Source organism: Nymphaea colorata, chromosome 1, assembly GCF_008831285.2.
Source record: "Nymphaea colorata isolate Beijing-Zhang1983 chromosome 1, ASM883128v2, whole genome shotgun sequence".
Classification (NCBI taxonomy): Eukaryota; Viridiplantae; Streptophyta; class Magnoliopsida; order Nymphaeales; family Nymphaeaceae; genus Nymphaea; species Nymphaea colorata.
This window is the reverse complement of record NC_045138.2, coordinates 33300587-33323938: the sequence shown is the minus strand read 5'-3', so window position 1 is coordinate 33323938 and position 23352 is coordinate 33300587. Positions and strand designations below refer to the sequence as shown.

The 23352-nt window shown below is 41.4% G+C and overlaps 2 protein-coding genes across 6 annotated transcripts; both read left to right on the top strand.

Moving 5' to 3' along the window:
- Positions 1-89: 89 nt before the first annotated feature.
- LOC116262299 (G-type lectin S-receptor-like serine/threonine-protein kinase At2g19130) lies at positions 90-16932 on the top strand. 5 transcript variants are annotated; one of them, XM_031641549.2, is made up of 3 exons: positions 11284-11915; positions 12350-12458; positions 14140-16932. In XM_031641549.2, exon 3 carries the CDS (start codon positions 14210-14212, stop codon positions 16634-16636), a length of 2427 nt encoding a protein of 808 aa, XP_031497409.1. In that variant the 5' UTR covers positions 11284-11915; positions 12350-12458; positions 14140-14209; the 3' UTR covers positions 16637-16932. The 5 variants fall into 5 exon arrangements, with proteins under 5 accessions (XP_049935130.1, XP_031497409.1, XP_031497393.1 ...); XM_050079173.1 differs by lacking the exons at positions 11284-11915; positions 12350-12458 and adding an exon at positions 90-2502 and having other exon boundaries at positions 16365-16932; XM_031641533.2 differs by lacking the exon at positions 12350-12458.
- Positions 16933-19141: 2209 nt separating this feature from the next.
- On the top strand, positions 19142-22716 carry LOC116251156 (uncharacterized). The gene is made up of 5 exons (XM_031625261.2): positions 19142-19854; positions 19965-20028; positions 20650-20814; positions 21829-21894; positions 22301-22716. The coding sequence occupies exons 1-5, from the start codon at positions 19589-19591 to the stop codon at positions 22478-22480; spliced, it is 741 nt and encodes a 246-aa protein (XP_031481121.1). The 5' UTR covers positions 19142-19588; the 3' UTR covers positions 22481-22716.
- Positions 22717-23352: the final 636 nt, after the last annotated feature.

The window sequence follows — 23352 nt, the reverse complement described above, 5'->3', positions numbered from 1 at the left end:
CGCCAGGCAATTTTGATGTAGTCACTTCTCTTTCCAAAAGAATATCACTTGACCTGCAATTTGTAACATTAGTCGACTTGGGACTTAACAAAAGATTGATCAACGGGCGTGGGTTGCGGGTAGTAGACTTGACCAAACTGATAGCAGTACATTGTCGCCAAGATATAGAATTTGGGGCACTACTGAAATCAGGTGGAACTCATTCCTTGTACTTCTTGCTTTTTGCCAACCTCCCCTCCTGTTGAGCAACTCCTACTCTTTTGTGAGAAACCCTCTGATAGTTGGAGTTTGCTGTCCACTAAGTCTGGATACAGAGATAACTACCTATTTGCTACTTGGAGGCGGTGTTGGTTTGGGGTGGGGCTATGGGTTCTCGTATTCTGCTATTGTGGCCTCTACTTATCTACTGCTACCAAGGTCCAACTTTTGCAGCAAACACCATCTCTCCAGGCCAAGCTCTCACGGGGAACCAGAAAATTGCTTCCTCCGGTGGCATATTTGAGTTGGGGTACTTCGTCCTTGGCAACCCAAAAAGATACTACCTGGGCATCTGGTACAAGCAAATTCCAACCGACAACGTGGTGTGGGTAGCCAATAGAGACAATCCTCTCCAGGACAACACAGCGGAGTTCAAGATCTCAGAAGATGGCAACTTGGTCCTTCTGACACAATCAAAAGTCATCTCTTGGTCTACGAACGTGACTTCAACTCCAAGTTCACCTTCAAGAATTGTTGTCCTTGAAGACAGTGGTAATCTTGTCCTGAGAGATGCTAATTCTTCTAACAATATTGTGTGGGACAGTTTCGGTCACCCGACGCATACTTGGTTGCCTGGTGGAAGTCTGGGACTAAATAAGGTAACAAACGAGTATCAAATGCTCATTTCGTGGAAAAATGAAAAGGATCCCTCTCCTGGACCGTTCTCTCTAGAGCTTGATCGGGATGGAGCTTCCCAATATTTCTTGTTCTGGAATAGGACCCAAAAATACTGGACGACTGGACGTTGGAACAATCAGTCTTTCACTGGGGTGACTGAAATGGCAGTCAAATATATCTACAATTTCAGCTTTGTTTCAAACGACAAAGGTCAATACTTCACGTACTGGGTCAATAGCAGCATCGTGACAAAGTTTGTGATAGGCCCCTCTGGGCGGATCATGCAATTGACATGGAGCAAAGAAGTACAACAGTGGATCGCAATATGGGCACAACCAAAAGAGCAATGTGAAGTATATGGTCTCTGTGGAGATTTTGGGGTTTGTGATCAGGATAAGCAGAATCCTTGTAATTGCATTGACGGGTTTGAACCAGCATCTCCTCAAGACTGGGGATTGTCGGATTGGTCTGAAGGTTGCAGGAGAAAGTTCGCATTGCAGTGTGAGAGAGATCAATTTTCCTTGCAACCGGGGCTGAACTCTTCTGTAAATTCTAGTACAGTGAGAGTGAGCAATGCCGAGAGTTGTAAATCAGCTTGCCAAGAAGATTGTTCATGTACTGCCTACTCTTATCAAAAGAGTGGGTGCTTAATATGGAAAGGAGACCTTCTGAATCTCCGGCAGCAGTCTGTTGGTAATGAAAACAGTATTTATGTTCGTGTTTCTAATTTGGAGACGCTGGACAGAGGGCTTAATAAGAAAAATGCTGCTACTGTGATTATTGGAGTCTCGGTAGGCAATGTTCTGGCTATTCTAGTGATCATTTGGTTGTTGGTTTGGATATTCAGAAAGCTCTCAAGCTCTCAGGATTCAAAGATGCAGGGAATGCTAGTATCTTTTAGATATAAAGATTTGCAAACTGCGACAAAAAATTTCTCAGATAAGTTGGGAGGAGGCGGTTTTGGCTCCGTTTTCAAGGGAACTCTGCCTGATTCATCAATTGTTGCTGTAAAGAAACTAGAAGGCCCGAGGCAAGGGGAGAAGCAATTCAGAACTGAGGTCAGCACACTCGGGACAATCCAACATGTCAATCTCGTTCGCCTTCGTGGGTTTTGCTCAGAAGGTATGAAAAGGTTGCTTGTTTATGATTTCATGCAGAGCGGATCATTGGATTTCCATCTGTTTAATTTCAATTCTGAACCACTGAATTGGAGAACAAGATATGAAATTGCTGTTGGGACAGCAAGAGGAATAAGTTACCTTCATGAAAAATGTAGAGACTGCATCATACATTGTGATATCAAGCCAGAAAACATCCTCCTTGATGCTCAATTCTGCCCCAAGGTCGCTGATTTTGGGTTGGCCAAGCTCTTAGGTCGAGAATTTAGCCGGGTCTTGACAACTTTCAGAGGCACAAGGGGTTACCTTGCACCAGAATGGCTCTCCGGTTTGCCAATTACGACTAAGGCCGACGTTTATAGCTATGGAATGATGCTGTTAGAATTGATCTCAGGGAGAAGAAATGTGGAGCACTCTGAGGATGGGAAGGTCGGGTATTTTCCTACTTGGGCTGCGAACAAGATTCTTGAGGGCGAAGAGTTTGAGTTGCTTGATCCTAGATTGGAAGGTGAAGCCGATTTAGGAGAGCTCACCATAGCTTGTAGAGTTGCTATATGGTGTATTCAGGATGAAGAGAATTCTAGGCCCTCCATGGGGCAAGTAGTTCAGGTTTTTGAGAAACTCTTGGAGTTTGGCAAGCCGCCTGTGCCGAGGTCTCTTCAGGTTCTTGTCGACCATCATGAAAACATTGTCTTCTTCTCTGAAGGTTCTGACAGAAGTTCTAAACCGCAGACCATTAATTCAAGCACTTCTCATGCTCAAAGCTCATCGGTCAATTCAGTATGACCACCCACCAACTTTAGTCGACATGCTTTCAATTGTGTGGTAGCGGTACTGATGATTGTGTCTCATCATTATTAATGATTTCCCTTTTACCATGGATTCTAATAAATAGATTATGCTAAAAAAAAAAAGAAAAAAAGCTTCACGTTGTTGTAGATTCTTATACTAGTAGAACTATATACAAACATTTGAGTTTATATATTGAAGAATCCGTGCTTTGTGTTAAAATATAAATGGAAGTTAATTATTAGACAATATATGGTCTATTGCTATCTTGTGAATTTTGTGTGCTCGACTCCTACATGGTGATCTTGGTTGCGTGGTTGTGACACTCATTTGAATCTAGTGGGTATTGCCCATGCATTACTTGCCTCTTCTCCATAACAACTGGGTGCTTTCAAAGTTGCAGAGTTCCATTCACAGATCGTCTTTCAATCAGGAAGTTCCACATTCAGTTGTTTGGTGTTGCCCCGAAATAAGGGCTGGTTTTTACACTATGGATTTTGCGTCAGTTACCCCATCTCAGAGCATTCGACTGGACTACCAATCTCTTGCTTATCTGGCTTCTCTAATGTATCCGAGTTCGTTCTGTTTTTTGTATAACATTTTATCACTAAATTGGTTATATGCAGTTCATTCACAGGCACAATGTCTGACAGTCTTTTCTTCCTGAACAGTTGGATATTGTCGTCTGATATTTTCTGTTGTCCTCTCTTCCTGCCTTTTGGACTGAAGATTGAGCATTAGTATTGCTCCTTGAAAAATGAAAGATAAGGACTAAACGGTTACGATTGATGCACCTTCAAGGATTCCTTCACTATGAAAATTTGCCTTACTCGTGTGAGAGTTGTCCCTCTTTAAAATATAACATTTGAGCCTTTAAACACGGTTGGAACCACTAATGGACGTTGCCTAAAGTTTTCCCGTCGGAAAAAAATCAATTGAGCAAAAAAGGCTTGAGCAGTTAATGGATGCCATGATAGAAGGAAAACAATAAAATCTACGCTGAAACTGGCCACACAAGTGAAGCATACAATTCCCCAAGAAAGTTGCACCAGTATATTCTTGCTGTCTCCTACTGGGAGCATTCATGCTTGGAAGGGATGAATTGTTTCTCGAGTTTGACAATTCTTTCAGGATGAGTGGCATCTTTTCAGTTTTTTGTTGTAATCAACCCACCCCGTTACTTGTGTTGGGTCGGGTCCAGCCTCCTGAGAGGACCCGATCCAGCCCGTCAGCGGAGAAAAAGGGAGGGCACTCGATGGTGGCCCCCCATCTCTCACATGTCTCTATCTCTTAGGTTTTCTCTTTTGGGGAAAAAAGAAAGGGGAGATCTTGTGGCTGCACAACAAGAGGAGAGAAGGAGAAGAGGAAGGCTGCGAGCATTTGGCTTAAGCAAGATTTGATATCGAGGAAGAAGCCAGACGCATCTCCTCCCAATCCATGATTTCTGCATTCCATCGGTGATATTCTGTTTGTTTATCTCATATTGTTTTGATGAGATATTATTGTTTGAGGGTTGGCTATGTGTAGCTCCTCGTGGGACAACTTCTATCATTGATTATAGTGGATTGAGTTTGGGTTGTAGTACCCCGTGGTTTTTTACCCTCATTGTTTTGAGGGGTTTTTCTACGTAAAAAATTTCTCATGCATTGTGATTCGTTTGGTTGGAGTGTTTGGTCATTGATTCGTTGCTTATTGCATGATCTATTGGGCTATAGTTTGTTGTTGAATTATTTTAGTAGACTAGTGTCCAATCCATTTTATCCCAACAAAGTGGTATGAGAGCCAACATGGTGGATAACAAAATTGATTTTGGTACTAGCAGTATGATTAACCTAAATGAGACTAATTATAGTCTATGGAAAAATAAGATGAAAGATTTCTTATATGTGAAGGCTATGCACCTTCCAGTTTTTTCCAAAGAAAAGCCCAATTTTGAGTCTGATGAGGAATGAGAATTTGAACATGAACAAGTTTGTGGTTTCATTCGACAATTTGTGGATGAAAATGTTTACAACCATATCCAAGATGAAAATCATGCATGTAGTTGTGGATAAAATTAGAAAATCTTTATGCCTCCAAGACAGGAAGTAGTAAACTATTTCTTCTGAAAAGATTGATGAATTTGATATTCAGAGAGGGCAGTTCAATGTCAGATTTTCTAAATGATTTTCAGGGGATCACCAGTCAGTTATTCAGTATGGGTGTTAAATTTGAAGATGAGATTGTGGGATTATTATTGCTTGCTACTTTGCCTGATTCGTGGGAGATATTTAGAGTTTCGCTTACTAATTCTGCAGCTAATGTGGTTGTTTCTTTAGAGATTGTTAAGTCGGGTATTCTCAATGAGGAGATGAGAAGAAAATCTCAGGTCTGTTCTTCTTAGACAGAGGTTCTTTTCACAAAGAACAAGGGGAGGAGTAAATTCAAGAGTGACAGGAGCAGAGATAAAAACAGAAGCAAGTCCTGATCCAAATATAAGAATTTGGAATGTCACCACTATAGAAAGAAAGGGCACATAAGGAAGTATTGCTTTCAACTGAAGAATGAGTTAGAATTGGAGAGAAACAAGAGAAGAAAAATGACCGAGATGATAATGTCACAATTGCTGCACAACATGAAATGTTCATGGTTTGTGATGCTGACATGGTTAATATTGCCAGATATGATACTTGTTGGCTTGTTGATAGTGGTTCAGCTCTTCATGTTACTTCTCATAAGGATTTTTTCTCTTCATATATGTCTGGTGATTTTGGCACTTTGAAAATGGATAATGGTTCTTTGTCTCAGGTTATAGGCAGAGGCGACGTTATTCTGAAGAATGCAAATGGAGCCCTATTGAAGTTGACAGAAGTGAGACATGCATCTGAACCTTATCTCTGCAGGAAGACTCGATGAAGAAGGGTACCACAATACTTTTGGTGATGGCCAATGGAAGATTACCGGAGGTTCCTTGATTATTGCTCGAGGCAAGAAATGCAGCAATAATCTTTTTACTATGCAGGCATCGATTTTCAAAGACATTGTGCATATGACACAAGATGAGAAATCTATTGAGTTGTGGCATAAGAGGTTGGAACATATGAGTGACAAGGGACTGCAGTTCTTGATCAAGAAGAATCTTCTCCTAGATGTAAAGAAGGATGAACTTGATAAATGCAGTCATTGTTTTACAGGGAAGCAAACGCGAGTCTCTTTCAAGAGTCATCCACCTTCCAGAAAGTCAGAAGCAGTTGAGTTGGTTCATACAGATGTATGTGGTCATATGAAAGTAAGTTCACATGGTGGTGCACTTTATTTTGTCACGTTTATTGATGATTTTTCTAAAAAATTTTGGGTCTATTCTTTGAAGAGGAAAGACCAAGTCCTTGGTATTTTGAAGGACTTTCATGCACTGGTTGAAAGACAGTTATGAAAGAAGCTGAAGTGTGTTCGCAGCGATAATGAGGGAGAGTATATTGGTCCATTTGATGAGTATTACAGATCTCATGACATCAGACACCAAAAGACTTCACCTAAGACTCCTCGGTTGAATGGCGTGACAGAATGAATGAACATGACACTCATGGAGAGAGTTAGATGTCTCCTATCTGAAGCTAAGTTATCTTATTCTTTTTGGTGTGAAGCTTTACATACTGCTGCTTATGTGATTAACTTGTCTCCACATATTTCTTTGGATGGTAATGTTCCTAATAGAGTTTGGTATGGGAAGAATATATCCTATGAGCACTTACGTGTATTTGGATGCAAGACATTTGTGCATATACCAAAGGATGAGAGTTCGAAGTTAGAATAAAAAAGCAGGCAGTGCGTGTTTTTGGGTTGCGGCCATGATGAATTTGGTTACAGATTGTATGATCCAGTTGAAAAGAAGCTTGTCAGAAGCAGGAATGTGGTATTTGCTGAAGATCAGAATATTGAGAATATTCAGAAAGCAGTAAAGGATTTTCTTATAGTAGCTATTAGCTAGTTGATGTGGAACCTATTCTCTTGCAGAATACTCCAAAAACAGTGCCAGATGATGTTGTTGGGCAGATACATGATAGAGAAGGATAAATAAACATGCCAGATATTCCTAATTCAGATCACGATCAGAATTTGGATGGTTTTTCCTCAGATGCAAATCGGCAGCGGAGATCCACGAGGGAGAGGCATCCCTCAACTAGATATCTCGTACGTGACTATATTTTGTTGACTGACAGTGGTGAGCCTGAATGCTATGAAGAAGCTATACATTATGTGCACAAGGAAAAATGGATGGAAGCCATGAAAGATGAGATACAGTCACTTTACGACAACCACACTTTCGAGCTTGTAGAGTTGCCCCAAAGCAAGAGGGCATTGAGAAACAAATGAGTTTTTAGAGTGAAGCATGATAAAAGCTCTCTAAACCCAAGATACAAAGCTAGGTTGGTTGTGAAGGGGTTTAACAGAAAAAGGGAGTTGACTTTGACGAGATATTCTCACTGGTGGTCAAGATGTCGTCTATCAAAATTGTTCTCAGTTTGGCAGCCAGTCTTGACTTGGAGATCGAGCAGATGGATGTGAAGTCAGCTTTTCTTCATGGTGATCTTAATGAGGAAATTTACATGATGCAGCTCGAAGGTTTTCTTGTGAAAGATAAAGAAAACCATGTTTACAGATTAAAGAAAAGTTTGTATGGTCTGACGCAGGCACCTAGGCAGTGGTACAAGAAGTTCGAGTCATTTATGGGGGAGTATGGCTACACTAAGACTACCTCAGATCACTGCGTCTTTATGAAGAAATTCTCAGGTAATGATTTTGTCATTTTGTTGATTTATGTTGATGACATGCTTATTGTTGGCAATAATATATCAAGAATTTCAAGCTTGAAAAAGGAGTTGAGCAAATCTTTTGCTATGAAGGACTTGGGACCTGCTAGTCAGATTTTGGGTATGAAGATCACGCGAGATAGAAAGTCGAAGAAGTTATGGCTATCTAAGGAGAAGTACATCGAGAAGGTACTTCAAAGATTTCACATGGACAAGGCAAAGCCTATTACCACCCCTCTTGCGGTGCATTTCAAGTTGAGCACCAAGCAGAGTTCAATGACAGATTCAGAAAAGAAAGATATGTAGAAGATTCTCTATGCCTCAACCACAAGTAGTCTGATGTATGTTATGGTATGTATTATACGTGATATTGCTCATTCAGTTGAAGTTGTTAGTCGGTTTGTCTCAAATCCAGAAAATAAACACTGGGAAGCAGTAAAATGAATTTTGAGATATCATCATGGGACTAGCAGTTTTTCACTTTGTTTTGGGGTAAAAAAATCATTCTTGTTAGCTATATAGATTCAGACATGACAGGAGACATTAATGGGAGAAGATCTATATCTGGATATTTATTGACATATGCATGTGGTACAGTTTCTTGGCAATCCAGTCTTCGAAAATATGTAGTATTATCTACTATTGAAGCAGAGTTTATTGCAGCTACAGAGGCAAGCAAGGAGTTACTATGGATGAAGAGGTTCATGCAGGAACTTAAGTTTAGTTAAGACGAGTATGTGCTTTATTGTGACAGTCAGAGTGCTATTCACCTTGGAAAGAATTCTGCTTTTCATGCAAGGTCAAAGCACATAGACGTGAGGTATCATTGGATACGTGATGTTTTAGAGTCGAAGCAGCTTGTTCTTGATAAAATCCAAATAGATAATAATCCTGCAGATATGATGACAAAGTCTCTACCTAAAAAGAAAATGATATGTGTAGAGACTTAGTTGAGATGACTGTCTTTAAGACAGTATATTAATTTTGTTCATTTTGCAGGTATTTTCCCTCACTTGAGGCTAGAGGAGGAGTTTGTTGGGTCGGGTCCAGCCTCCTGAGAGGACCCGATCCGGCCCGTCACTTAAGTGATGGGCAGAGGAAAAGGGAGGGCACCTGATGGTGCCCCCCCATCTTGCACACGTCTCTCTCTCTTAGGTTTTCTCTTTTGGGGAAAAAAGAAAGGGGAGATCTTGTGGCTGCACAACAAGAGGAGAGAAGGAGAAGAGGAAGGCAAGGAAGAAAAGAGTGCGAGCATTTGGCTTGAGCAAGATTTGATATCGAGGAGGAAGCTAGATGCATCTCCTCTCAATCCACGATTTCTGCATTCCATCGGTGATATTCTCTTTGTTTATCTTATATTGTTTTGATGAGATATTATTGTTTGAGGGTTGGCTTTTTGTAGCCCCTCGTCGAATAACTTCTATCATTGATTATAGTGGATTGAGTTTGGGTCGTAGTACCCCGTGGTTTTTTACCCTCATTGTTTTGAGAGGTTTTTTCACGTAAAAAATTTCTCGTGCAGTTTGTGATTGTGATTCGTTTGGTTGGAGTGCTTGGTCGTTGATTCGTTGTTTATTGCATGATCTATTGGGCTATAGTTTGTTGTTGAATTATTTTAGTAAACTAGTGTCCAATCCATTTTATCCCAACAACTTGGGACTTGTGTGCAAAGAAGACCAATGATGCGACCTCTCCTGCAATGGTTCAAGAGAAATCTTAGGCCTATCTGTGACTTGGAAATCTGAATCAGTCTTAGATGTCGTAAGGCCTATGAGATTGATGAACAGATACATATATCTGGAGAGTTAAGAGGGCTGTAAAAGCATGGTCTGCATCACTGAAAGATTTAGTATTTCAGAGGAGTCTGACAAGAAAATTAAGAAGTTTGTGTGGTGTAGGATGTATTCTGTTGATCCAAGTTGATCACTGGTTTTGTTCTCCAGAAGTCTAGAATCCAGGATGGCTGAAAGGTTGGCATTATTTGAATATCTGCTCTCTGACTGATAAAGTAATATAAGGAAGTTAGAAAGTTGTGAACTAAAATCTAGCGAAGCCCGCAAGTTCCCAATTTCTGCATCCCTATGAAGAACTGTTCAGGTTTCTGATTGGAGGACTTCAGTGTCGTGTCCTGAAGGCAATTGAACATTACAACGCTTTCGCTCGAGACCGTCATCTCCTTGCACCTACCAGTAAATCGAAGAATTTTCAATGTTACTTGAATTGACAAATAACTTGGACTTCAACAGATGACTCCAGTTATGCTTTCCCTTTAACCAATTTAATTTATTTTTAACTTGAAATCCATCAACTGCTAAACTAGATTCACAGGACTTGAATGGTAGTTGAACTGGGCCTTGATTTGACACGCTTAGGTAGGTTTTCCAGGTGTCGTTTCTGTTGTTGGCTACCCTCACAAATATCAGATTCTGAAGGCTGAAACAATTTTAAGAATAGCATCATATTTTAAAAAAAACAAAAATCACTTGTTTTAAAAATTCCTATTTAGCTGTTTTTGTTTAGCTCGCTGGCTTTTTTTTTTTAAAGTTTGTTGATTCAATATACCTTATTTTATACAAAAAAAAATGTGCACATCCAGGTTTGAAAGTATGGTTGCTTAAAGCGTTTTCTTTGGACTCATTCCTGGAGAAGCTAGTAAACTGAGACCCATTTTGCTTAAAGGTTAGACTCGGGTTCAACCTGAATTAGATCCGATCTATTTGAAGCGCTGTGTCCTAAATAGGATGCTCAAACTTACAAATTTAATCAGCTGTAGTTATGAAGGATGTGCAATCTCAACTACCTTTCCATCATATATTAATTGTTGGTAGTTCATCCAGCAAATTATGACCTCAGGTGGAGATGTCCGTTTCATGTTCATTTATTTGTCCTCTTAAATGTGGAAGATGAGAGGTGCACGGTTAATAAGAATTTTTGTGAGACCAATATGTTTTATTTACGTCGTCATCACTGTGGCTTTAGATGACGTTTGATTGATATCCTTCAAGCTGGTGAGGAACACCTGCGTGCTTACCCGGAGGGGCATGCAGGTGGAAGGAGGTGCAAAACAAGAGACGCCAAGATCCTGTTCCTTTGTGCTACAGAACGCCCTGTCCGCGACATCCACTTGTGCGGACAAAATGGAAATGCATTAAATAAAAAGAGAGATAACTCACGATGTTTCCTTGAATAAAGCGACCTTTTTAAATTTATTTTTCTCCATTTGTCATGCCTTTGTCAAGACCAGGAAAGGCCTGCTCGAAAAAGCAAACTTACACGTAGTTTTCATCTAGGCGAAAGAAAGCTACCAAAATGAATTGAAAAATCTGGATCCTGTAACTCGAAGTAACTTAGATTTAAGTTAGGTTGCACTAAGGCGATCATGGCGTGAGCTTGGTCAGATCTAAAGATGTCATGATGATTTATAAAGAACAGGTGATTTGGTTCAATGGGTTGTCTTGAGTTAAAGTGAGCCGGTTTGAACTAAGTAAAAGCTGATAGGCTGACTGACTCTAACAGTTCCTAAAGACCTGTAAAGAGAGTACCACATACGGCACGCAATTTTTATAAGGCATACATTTCTCCCTTGCAAAAAATATCTCTTGACCTGCGTGCGATCAACCATTGACAGATTACCCATTCTTGCGTTCTTCCTCCCGTATGTCCACATAAATCACTTGGGAAGTTGGAATTCAGTCTTGCTTTCTGACAAGACAATAAATCGTCTGGGGAGAGCTTCTTCCAGGAGCTACGTGAGTCGAAGGGGAGAGGGTCCTACATCGCGATAATTCCGCGTGATAAGTGTCCCAGGATCTAACACAGTTGCCAAATTATGTTAGCCAAGTTTCACCGCCAAAAAGTCTTGGTCTTTATCAGTTTAACTGAACTTTACCCAAAACTAGATCTCGGTTAAGTGTAAACAGAAGACGGTGTTGAGGTAGACTTGTACAGAAAAAGTTTGGGGCTTCGCCTTCTGGTCCGTTCCCAAATAAAAATCTTGAAAATTGGCGGCCAAAGATGGAGGGAATGGACAGCATGTCAAAGCCCGTGCTGCTTGTGCCTCTCTTGTTCTTTGGCACTTGCTTGACTTGTAACCTGGGTCGAGAGCCGGCCCCAAGCTGCTTCGTTTAGTTCCGGCGCTGCTTAATTCCGCTGCTTCGGTTAGTTCCGGCGCCGCTTAATTCCGCTGCTTCGGTTAGTTCCGGCGCCGCTTAATTCCGCTGCTTCGTTTAGTTCCGCCACTGCTTCATTCGGCTTCATCGTCCCAAGACCGCCATGAAGTGTCGAGCTTGAGGAGTCCTGCCATTGCCCAACGAGCTTGAGGAGTCCCACCGTCGGCCACAACGTGAGTCTCTCTCTCTCGCGCTCTCTCTCTCTCTCCCTCCCTCCTTTCCTCCATGAACCACATCCCACCGTTGGCCACCTGACGCCTGCCGTGTGAGAGCCTCTCTCCCTTCCTCTTGAAATTTCCGAGCCGGCCTGTAGGAATCTCAGTTTTCCTATTTCATGAAAATTGGCACATAATCCGCTTTGAGAACCACTCAATTCGCTGTCGGAGTCCTGAAATTCCATAAAATGGGTGCCAACCTCCTACCCATGTAACCTTTCTCTGTCTCTTCTTCTTCTTCTTGATTTGGGGAAGTTGGCCATTTTAGGATCTTTTATTTGGGTGTTTCTTCATTTATTATGGACTTTTTGGTGGTTCTACTTTTGCTCTTGCTTGTGTCATTCAATTGTTTTTCAACTGTACGCGCCATTATTTTACGCATTTGTTTACAGACACCTTTCCTGGTCTCTGAACATACCTACCGGATGGAAGTTCTGGTTAGAAGAACGTTTAATCATGGTCATTGGCTTCTTATTGAAACATGGAGAATTTGATTTAATGGTAATTTGACATTTATGCTGTCTACGTTTAAAACTAATTACCGTTATTAGTTATTTACTTGGTGAGATTGATGATGATATTTTTCTGTTATAATAATTTTTGCATGAGCACTAGAGACATGGTAAAAAATATTATTTTTTAGATGCTTGTGTAGGTGTTATTTACTAGAGGTCTAGAAAGTTCTTATAAAATAATGGGTGGGAACTACTTCTTTTGACTGTGAAGGTCATTCAGGCGTGTTGATGCCCTTAAAAGTTGGGCTATATATGCCACTTGAATGCAAAACTGTATGTCTTGGATTTGTTCTCCAGTTTGAACACTAAAAGCATGCAGCTATTCTGGATTTTCGGTGTCGAAACTTTGTTTTTTTCTTGTAGCTGTAAACTTTGACATGGTAAGCACTGCAAATTTGAAAGGCATTCCGGCTGTTCTAGTTTTCCTTCATGTTGATTCTACCTGTTGCAAATGGATTATGGGGCCATTCAAATGCTTGAGGTTAAAGGTTATATCGGTGGTGAGTGTAGTTCAATTCGCGTCTGTAACAACGCAAAGCAGTGTCTCGTGCACTAAATGCTTTTTGTTCTTGCGTGATCTATGATTATTTTATTTACTATATTGGCGTCTCTGACCGTAAAATTTCTGGCTCCGTCTGCACTGGCTGGTTATGGTCGTGCCAGGTAAGCTGCCGAGTGTCCCACTTTCCTTTGACCTCTTGTCGTAGAAGTAGGAGGCTCCTGCAACGATCGGCATCATTCTGGACTGCACAATCTTTGAATTGGCAGGGAGGCTGTCCTGCACTCCCAGCTTGCCGACCTAAGTTCGACTCAGCGTCGACACTGGCACCACAGGTCCCACGGCCTGGCCAGCCCCTCAGCTCCAACTCTGGCCTCAAGGGCCAATGCCCTCTCGGCCCCTCTTCCTCGGCCCTCGACCGTGGCTACTGTTGTTCACCACAAGGCAGACCCCTTCTCACACCTGAGGGTGGTCTTGTTGGTCGATGATGGCCATTCGGAAAAACCGGAAGCGGTGCTGCCTCCTCCACTTCGACCGTGTTATCTCTCGTCCTTCCGACCCTCAATCACTCACCAACCATGATGCTCTGCCTTATCCTATTGCCCCTGTCCATAATTGGTCTACTGGTGATCGCCCTATAGACGTCTGCAACACGCAACTCGAGATTACTTTTGTTTTGTGGTTCATTACAGACACTCAAATCCGTGGCAGTTGGCTTTGGCCAATCTCTTTTGGATGTTAGGCAATCTGAGGTTAGACACTCCCTTACTAGATTATGTCAAGAGAGAAACATTTCTGTTTACTGAACTCGTAACCTGTTTCAAGTTGGAAGTCCTAGTGAATGCAACCCTTGTTGCCTAATAGATTTGACTTGAATGGGGTGAAGTTATGGAAGGGCTCAAGTAAATGAGATTGAACCCGATAAAGAATCGATTCTACAAGCAGATTTGGCTGAAAGTGCAGCGATTGGTTTATTTCTAACCGACAAATGGGCATGGATAGTGGACTTGGCCGAATTGAACACGATCAATTCTTGTAAAGAAATAGAAATTATGAGGTCATTGTTGGAATTAAGATATTTCTTGGAATCTCTTTCTTTTTCCACGGCCTCCTCCTACCTGCTGACCATTTCATAGACTGCTATGGTAAACTCTCTGTTGTTATGCAGGTTTGGTGGCTACTAAGTCGGTGTTGTGAGGTCACTACCTGTTACCATTTGCAGACCGTGAGGAGGCCCAATGGGTTCTTGGATGTTGCTGCCATGGCTCAGAATTCTCCTTTGTTCCCTGCTCTTCTGCTGTTACGGCAGTCAAATTTTTGCAGCAAACACTATCTCTTCAGGCCAAGCTCTCACGGGGAACCAGACAATTACCTCCTCGAAAGGCGTATTTGAGTTGGGGTACGTCTTCCTTGGCAACCCAAAAAGATACTACCTGGGCATCCGGTACAAGCAAATTCCAACCGACAACGTGGTGTGGGTAGCCAATAGAGACAAACCTCTCCAGGACAACACAGCGGAGTTCAAGATCTCAGAAGATGGCAACTTGGTCCTTCTGACACAATCAAAAGTCATCTCTTGGTCTACGAACGTGACTTCAACTCCAAGTTCACCTTCAAGAATTGTTGTCCTTGAAGACAGTGGTAATCTTGTCCTGAGAGATGCTAATTCTTCTGACAAATTGTGGGACAGTTTCAGTCACCCGACGCATACTTGGTTGCCTGGTGGAAGTCTGGGACTTAATAAGGTAACAAATGAAAATCAACTACTTACTTCGTGGAAGAATAAAGAGGATCCCTCTCCTGGGCCATTCTCTCTAGAGCTCGACCCAAATGGATCTGCTCAATATTTTATAGTTTGGAATAGGACCCAGCAGTACTGGACCAGCGGAGTTTGGAACAATCAAACTTTCAGTGGAGTGCCAGAGATGAGAGCCAACTACCTCTATAATTTCAGCTTTGTTGAAAATGACACAGCTAGATACTTCACGTATTCGGTCTACAATAGCAGCATCTTGACAAAGTTTGTCATAGACCTATCTGGGCAGATCAAGCAATTGACATGGGTCGAAGAATCACAACAATGGATCGTGTTCTGGGCACAGCCAAGAGATCAATGTGAAGTATATGGTCTCTGTGGAGATTTTGGGGTTTGTGATCAGGATAAGCAGAATCCTTGCAATTGCGTTGACGGGTTTGAACCAGCATCTCCTCAAGTCTGGGGATTGTCGGATTGGTCTGGAGGTTGCAGGAGAAAGGTCGCATTGCAGTGTGAGAGAGATCAATTTTCCTTGCAACCGGGGCTGAACTCTCCTGCAAATAATAGTACAGTGAGAGTGAACAATGCCGAGGGTTGTAAATCAGCTTGCCTAGAAGATTGTTCATGTACTGCCTACTCTTATCAAAATAGTGGGTGCTTAATATGGAAAGGAGGCCTTCTGAATCTCCGGCAGCAGTCTGTTGGTAATGAAAACAGTATTTATGTTCGTGTTTCTAATTTGGAGACGCTCGACAGAGTGCTTAATAAGAAAAATGCTGCTACTGTGATTATTGGAGTCTCGGTAGGCAGTGTTCTGGCTATTCTAGTGATCATTTGGTTGTTGGTTTGGATATTCAGAAAGCTCTCAAGCTCTCAGGATTCAAAGATGCAGGGAATGCTAGTATCTTTTAGATATAAAGATTTGCAAACTGCGACAAAAAATTTCTCAGATAAGTTGGGAGGAGGCGGTTTTGGCTCCGTTTTCAAGGGAACTCTGCCTGATTCATCAGTTGTTGCTGTAAAGAAACTAGAAGGCCCGAGGCAGGGGGAGAAGCAATTCAGAACTGAGGTCAGCACAATCGGGACAATCCAACATGTCAATCTTGTTCGCCTTCGTGGGTTTTGCTCAGAAGGTATGAAAAGGTTGCTTGTTTATGATTTCATGCAGAACGGATCATTGGATTTCCATCTGTTTAATTTCAATTCTGAACCACTAAATTGGAGAACAAGATATGAAATTGCAGTTGGGACAGCAAGAGGAATAAGCTACCTTCATGAAAAATGTAGAGACTGCATCATACATTGTGATATCAAGCCAGAAAACATCCTTCTTGATGCTCAATTCTGCCCCAAGGTCGCTGATTTTGGGTTGGCCAAGCTCTTAGGTCGAGAATTTAGCCGGGTCTTGACAACTTTCAGAGGCACAAGGGGTTACCTTGCACCAGAATGGCTCTCCGGTTTGCCAATTACGGCTAAGGCTGACGTTTATAGCTATGGAATGATGCTGTTAGAGTTGATCTCAGGGAGGAGAAATGTGGAGCACTCTGAGGATGGGAAGGTCGGGTATTTTCCTACTTGGGCTGCGAACAAAATTCTTGAGAGCGAAGAGTTTGCGTTGCTTGATCCTAGATTGGGAGGTGAAGCGGATGTGGGAGAGCTCACCATAGCTTGTAGAATTGCTATATGGTGTATTCAGGATGAAGAGAATTCTAGGCCCTCTATGGGGCAAGTAGTTCAGGTTTTTGAGAAACTCTTGGAGTTTGGCAAGCCACCTGTGCCGAGGTCTCTTCAGGTTCTCGTGAGCCACCAAGAAAACATTGTCTTCTTCTCTGACGGATCTGACAGAAGTTCTAAACTGCAGACCACAGACTCGAGCACTTGTCAGGCTAAAAGTTCCTTTTCAGTATGACCAGCATCCAATTTTCTCTCTGGCCCACATGTTGCTAAAAGCCTGTTGACTATGTGGTACTGATGATTCTGTCTCATCGTTTTTAAAGACTTCCTAGCCAGGGTTGTAATTATATAAACAGATTATGCTGTAAATAAAAAATGTCCATGTTCTTGGAAGATTAGGTTCTTATACTATCAAAGTAAGTTGTAGTGCATGCAAACTAGTGAATGTATACTTTGAAGTTTGTAGAATCTGTGCCTTGTTAAAATATAAGTAGAAATTATACAGGATATGATCTGTTCCTGTTTCGTCAATTTGGTCTGGTCGCTCCTACGTGATCATCTCTGTTACATAGTTGTGATGTTCATTTGAGTCTAGTGTTTAGTGCACATGCCTTATTTGCGTCTATTGCTTCCGTTCCAGCAGAATGTATCTCAGATTCTCAAGCACAAGCAATGAGCATACTGTGTGCGTGTAACGTCACAAATTACTCATGAGAAATTAAAGTTGCACATATTTTTTTCAACGTTCCAACAATGCAGATGTAATTTCTATGTTCTAAAACTAAACCTTTACTCTTAAATTCTATAAATATGTTTCTATAAGGATTTTCTGGAATTTTTAGATCTTATCTAGACTGCTGAATAAATTAATCGAAGCGTATACTTCTCGGTCCTGAAATACATGATGATAGGCATTTCGTATGCTAAAGAATCTTGAACAGGGGAATTGACTTCCATCTCTTCAATGTGAAAATAAAGAGAGCACCTACATGCTTAATGCATTAACTTGCAGGTCAGGAAATTGCATTTGCGATCTCCTTTTCATTCTTTTAAGCGATATTTTCAGTTACGGACACGTATCATTATCTGCCTGATACTCCAAAATATCTCTCATTTATTTCTGGAGTCATTTCAGGATCCAATTTTTAACTGAAACTTGCAAATGGAGAGCCGAAGATGTCATGGTTAGACTTCAGAAGAAATATGATTTCTATCTTTCGTCTGTGTTTGGCTGTTTGTTCGTCTTATTAATTCTTATGCATTAACAGTAGACTAGACTAGACTAACTAAATTAATCTCTCATGCGCATAGAACATGATACTTTTTTGGTGAAATTCGAAGGGGAAGCTCATCTCGCCCTCCTGAGCGTATGACAATAAGATCGTGTAGGACCTCCTACCAAAATAGCACGAATACGTGAATTGCTCATGAGTAATGGACCAGTTTAAGAAAACGGTATAAAAAAAATGACAGCAGCCGCAACTGATTCGCCGTCAAGAATGATCGTGTAGCCCAACGTCTGTTTTTCTTTTTCTTGTTTTCTCATCGTCATCCGTGATGCCACCAACCACCTCAACTTCCGGCCATTCTTCCTAATCCGAACTGCCACCGGCGAACGCGACGGCCCACACTCTCTTGTCAGCAGCCCTTGCTGTCTTTTTTTCAACTATATTTTTGCGATTGTTTGAAATCTCCGGGGGCCTCGACAATTTCCTTCTCGCGACTCGGCTCATCAGAACGTCAACTCAGCCGAATCGTCTCACAGACGATTCAGTCAGTGCTGAGAAAGCTTAGTTTCACGCACTAAATAGTTCTGATTTAGGGGGTTCGCACTTGGCTTCCCTTTTCACATGTAAAACCGGGTCTACGTCTAACTGTAGACCACAAAGAATCCGATTCTTGTCACAATTAAACAACTTTTTGCCTCCTTCATAAATATTTCCATAGTGTTGTTTCAGTTTAAACCAAAAAGCTTCATTTCAAATGACCTGATGAAACTAGTTTAACTAAACCTGCAATAGGCATTCACCTCATCTTGAGTCCGGTACAAACTATAGCACCTTATCTTGGAAAAAATTTGTCCACTACTAGCCAAGGGGATGTTTGGGTAACAATATGTTCTTGCTCCATGCATCTGCCCCATACCATAATGTAAATGAGACCATAATAACTCAAACCAACACTCCGCTTTCCAAAATGAAAAGGCATCAGCATACTATTCCAATTTTCAGTTAGTAAAGACTGAAAATAGCACACATATGTTGCTCATGGCGAGTCTGAGTTAAACAAGCTCAAGTTAGGTTTTGCTCTAACTCGATTTTTTAACCATAGAAATCTCACCTACAGACTCGATCTAGACATGTTTATTCTGCAAGTCGGTCTACGCGTAGAGCTTGAGCCAAGTTTATAGGAGTTGAGCCTGAGTCTGCTCATTTATTTTGGAATAGAACACGTTTTGGGTTCTTAAAGGGTATTTAATTGCCTTGGATTTAAGATTTGAAGTAAAATGAGATTTGAAGATCGTAGATTATGATGGTTCATATTTTTTACTTTTAATAAGGATTTGAAGTATTTCGTCTGAAAGATGCATGAACCAAATCATCATGAATTTGGTTTCCTTGCATCTTAAAATGCATGCACCTCACGTCACTCCTTTTCTCCCTTGAGTGAAGTCATAGATTTCAGACGTATGGGGATCCAAATGCGTGCTTTTCATGAACCATGAATTTCAAGACGAGCCCCACTTTAGTCCACACCCTCTTTACGGGAAGCCCGATACGCACCGGAATGGCAGCTCGCAATGGAAGCGCCGCCGGTCGAGAATCTCTAGCCAACTCGGCACCACGGGGCCGCCTCACTTGACCGTCATTGGCGGCGGAGATCCACCTGACGACGAGTCGGCGGCCTACTGGCCCACTGGTGGCGGGCCTTCGCCGAAGCCAACTAATACCCACATTTCCAGTGCATCATCCATGAACCAAAAGATGGTGGTTGGTTGGCCGGTGGGCGGTGGTAGGAAGAAGGTGGGGCCCACCTAATACTCTTTTTCAGGGGATCATGGTGCCGCTGCGCTTCCCCTCCGGTGAGCACTTTTGGTTTGGAGGTCTGGTGACCCACCCGGCATCTCTTCTCTTAACCAGTGGCTTATTAATAAGAGAGAGACCTAAAAAGTGAGAGGGAGAGAGAAATGGCGGAGCTGAGGGAGAGGAAGGAGGAGGAGGAAGGGGAAGAGGAAGAGGAAGAGGAGAGGTTACTCGAAGAGATGGCGGTGATAGACTTTGACATGCTCTGTGCCACAGTGGCGCTACAGACGCGGGGTTTCTTGGCGGCACCGGGGGAAGGGGGAAAAGCATGGGAAGCAGAAGGGGGAGGAGGAGGAGGTGTGCAAAGGATGTGGGAGGGCGATGTCCTCGACTGCTTCCAGGATCAGCGCATCGCCATTGACTCCTTCTGGTTTGCTCTTATCTCTCTTTCTTTCTTCTTTTTGTTTCTGAGTTTTGATCTGCTGGGATCATTATTTTTACGATTCTGTGGTTTTCATGTGCCTTTATTTGGGGTGGCAGTTGTCCTTGTTGTACATTTGGGAAGAACATGAAGAAGACGGGGTTTGGCTCATGTCTCCTTCAGGTGTAGTATTTTTGCGTTCGGAAGTTTGTGAATTTTGCCTCGTTTTCTTTGAATTCTGTTGAACTAGTTTGAGCTTGTTGAATCTGTTTAATTTGTTTTGGTGATTTGGTTAGTTCATGGGAGAAAACAACTCTTGATACCATTAACTGGTTAATTTGCAACAGTGAGGTGATATTCAAGTGTGAGAATTTATAAGGGGTTTCGTAGTTCAGCTTGTATATATTGTCAAACGTTCTGATTGAAATAATCTTTTTCTATGCAGTTCAAAAAGGAACCAGTTTTGCATTTTTCCTTATCGTGCTTTTGGTTGCAAACTGCCATACCGGTTGGAGAATCATGTAAAGTAGAATTAGTATTCTGTGGTTGCATCGGCCAAAAATACATGGTTGTTCTGTTTGGCAGATTGGCCTGCTAATCATTTGATTTCATTTTGACAACTTCTGTCTATCTTTTAGCTGCATATAAAATGAACGAATAAAAGCCAACTGTATCTTATGATTCTTATCTAACTGGCCCTCTTTGGAAGCCGCCATTCTCTGGTAAAAAATGATTGCTTGACTTACGAAACTCTGTTTTACACGCCTAATAACAAACTTACAGACTTGTTTTCCGCCTGTGCAGGGAACCATGCATCTTTTCCTTTCTGTTGCAGCTTTCCTTGCTTATGTTGCATTCGGCGTCACCAGGCAATACTATTTTCTGTATATAGCTATTGCTTTGACCATTTCAGTCTCACTATATCTCGGTTATTTTCGACGAAAAATGCGACAACACTTCAATATCAGGGTATGTATGTACATGCTTTTGTTTAGACAACATCTACTGTACAATTTTCACAATCTCTGAAAAAATACACAAGTTTCTTTGTTTCCAAGCTTTGCCTCTATAAAAGGCGAAAGAATGGTTCGCTCTGTGCTCACCACGCGGCTGCTCTATAAATGTTTATATTGCCATTTATTTGCACATTTATTTTTCAACAATTTTGTTTCATGGATTAGAAGAAATTTCATGGATTTGATGGCCCAAGATATCTGCTGTTTATAAACTTTTGTTCTTCTAATTTAATTGATAACAAATTGCCTTCTTCTGTTTATCGTGGGTCCTGCAATTTGATGACATGGAAGATAAAAGGTGACACAAAGATTTCATGTGGGCTAATCATGCCAGATGTAAGTAAAGTTTGCAGTACAAACAGTTGGCAGAAATCAGAGTCACTGAGTTGTGATATATTGGGTGTTGATATTCTGTTAGAGGAGCCAATTCAGGAGAGTAGAATAAAACTCTTGATATGTGATATGCATTTTAATCAGTATCTTATAGCGGGAACTAAGAACATGGTTAGATACTGTCCTAATTTCTAGCCTGGTTCACTTATGAAATGGCTAATCTGGGCCCACTGCACATGAGAGTCTTGGTTTTAAGAATTCAAACCCCGAAGTAGCTTTCTGATTATGCTTAAAACCATCATCTCCAATCTGCCAGCGCCGGTCACCACACCCTCCTGAGCGTGGAAATTTGGACCGTTATTTTCTATTCATATGGTTGCATTTGCCATGCTAGATTATTTGAAATGCTTACAGCGGTGAGCAACTTTGTGCACAAAGTCTCTGAGGAAACAATATCCATAGGTTCTATAATAACGCAGCTTGCCTTCCATTTCCAGATAAATCACAAGGCACTTCATATTTATTGCATGAATTCTTGGGTGGTTGTGTCCACATTATCTGTATGTCAGTTCTCTTGTTTGTGCTTTTTGTACCTATCAGTCGGTTCTCATATTATGAAGTGATATACTTGCAGGGTAGTGACAGTCCAGTGGACGATTGCCTGAATCATCTTCTTTGTCCTTGTTGTACACTGTGCCAGGTGAGTCTCTGGAGCTGCTTCTTGTCCATGCATGATGGAACTACGATCGAAACAAAACGATTGCCTAACCAATTAATGTGGGATTGAGAAGATGAACTTTGTATGGTCGTTGCTAATAGCTGACAACCTTTTCCCTGGCAATTTTCTTCTTCAATTGCAAATGAGAGAGTGGCTAGTTGGTGCGGTTTTTGAAGGGACAAATTTCTTATAAAAGCTTTTGCTATGCTTTTCTATCTAATGTGAAATGCGTGGTCCTTATGAGAAACGCAAGTCAATCGTATTTGCCATTCCTTTAGAAGTTTTTGATTGAGGAGCTACTTTCTGACAGATCAGATTGCTGTGGTAACCTGAGGTCCTCCATATGTTGACAAAATACTTCCAGTTTCTGAATGTCTCGTTTTTCCAGGAAACCAGAACTTTGAATCTGAACAATGTTAGAGATGGAACTTGGCATGGCAGAGGAGACACAATATGCATAGGAAGTAGTGGAGCAGGCACTGGTACTTCTTTTGAACTCCGCCAAACTCCAGCGGTGCTGACTACCAAGTCACCTGAAGTTTGCCGTATAGAGAGACCTGAGCCCTGAGGCAGTCTTTCCTTAGCCGATGGAAGCCACTGAGAGCTTCTTGTAACACCAACCTTGCAAGGAAATTGGTTGGTTTTGTGAATAGTAGGAAATTCAAAGTCATCCACATTCCACTGGGCATAGCTTTTTATCATTATTTATCTTAATGGCCTGTACTCTAATCGAGTAGTTGACACATTCTTAGTCGGTAAATCATCTTGTACTAAATTATATTCTAAAAGAGAGTACCACGGATTGCCGCCACCGAGTCATGCTCTACATATAGCTGTCGTTAAAAATTAAAATCATGATCTCCTTTTTCCCATAAACCGTGGGCTCATTTTTGTATTAAGATGTTAAGTTCGTCTCCACGTGTTATCCCAGTTAAATTCACACAGTTCCAGGTTTACTCACTAGCAGCAATTTGATCTCCGTGGTCATAAATGCGGTTGTTACTTATACTGCAAATGCAGATCAAACGTGTTTCAAATTTGACATCCGTTCTCAACCCCCTCTTGATGGGGAGAGATATCTTGAAGGAGGAGCCCTTCCCTTTGTCTCTCCATTGGGGTTGTTACTCAATACTCCAAATGCCGTGGAAAAATCAAAATTTTACATGTAAATTTTAAAAAATTTATTTTAATTTATATAAAAAAAATTGAAAAATTATATTTTGGTTCCTTTTTAAGAATTTGAAACTGTAGTTGGACTTTTGAAATAAAAAAAGTGCTAACTCTGCCCTTGAGTGCAAAGACGTATGGTTCTACATATGTGAATCCAGCTGCAAGTTAAGCGACCATCCGAACAGCTTAAGAATTTGAAAAATTACAATTTGGTTTCATCTTTTTCAACTTAATATCTATCATATGGTCTCTTTAAAATCGATGATGGAT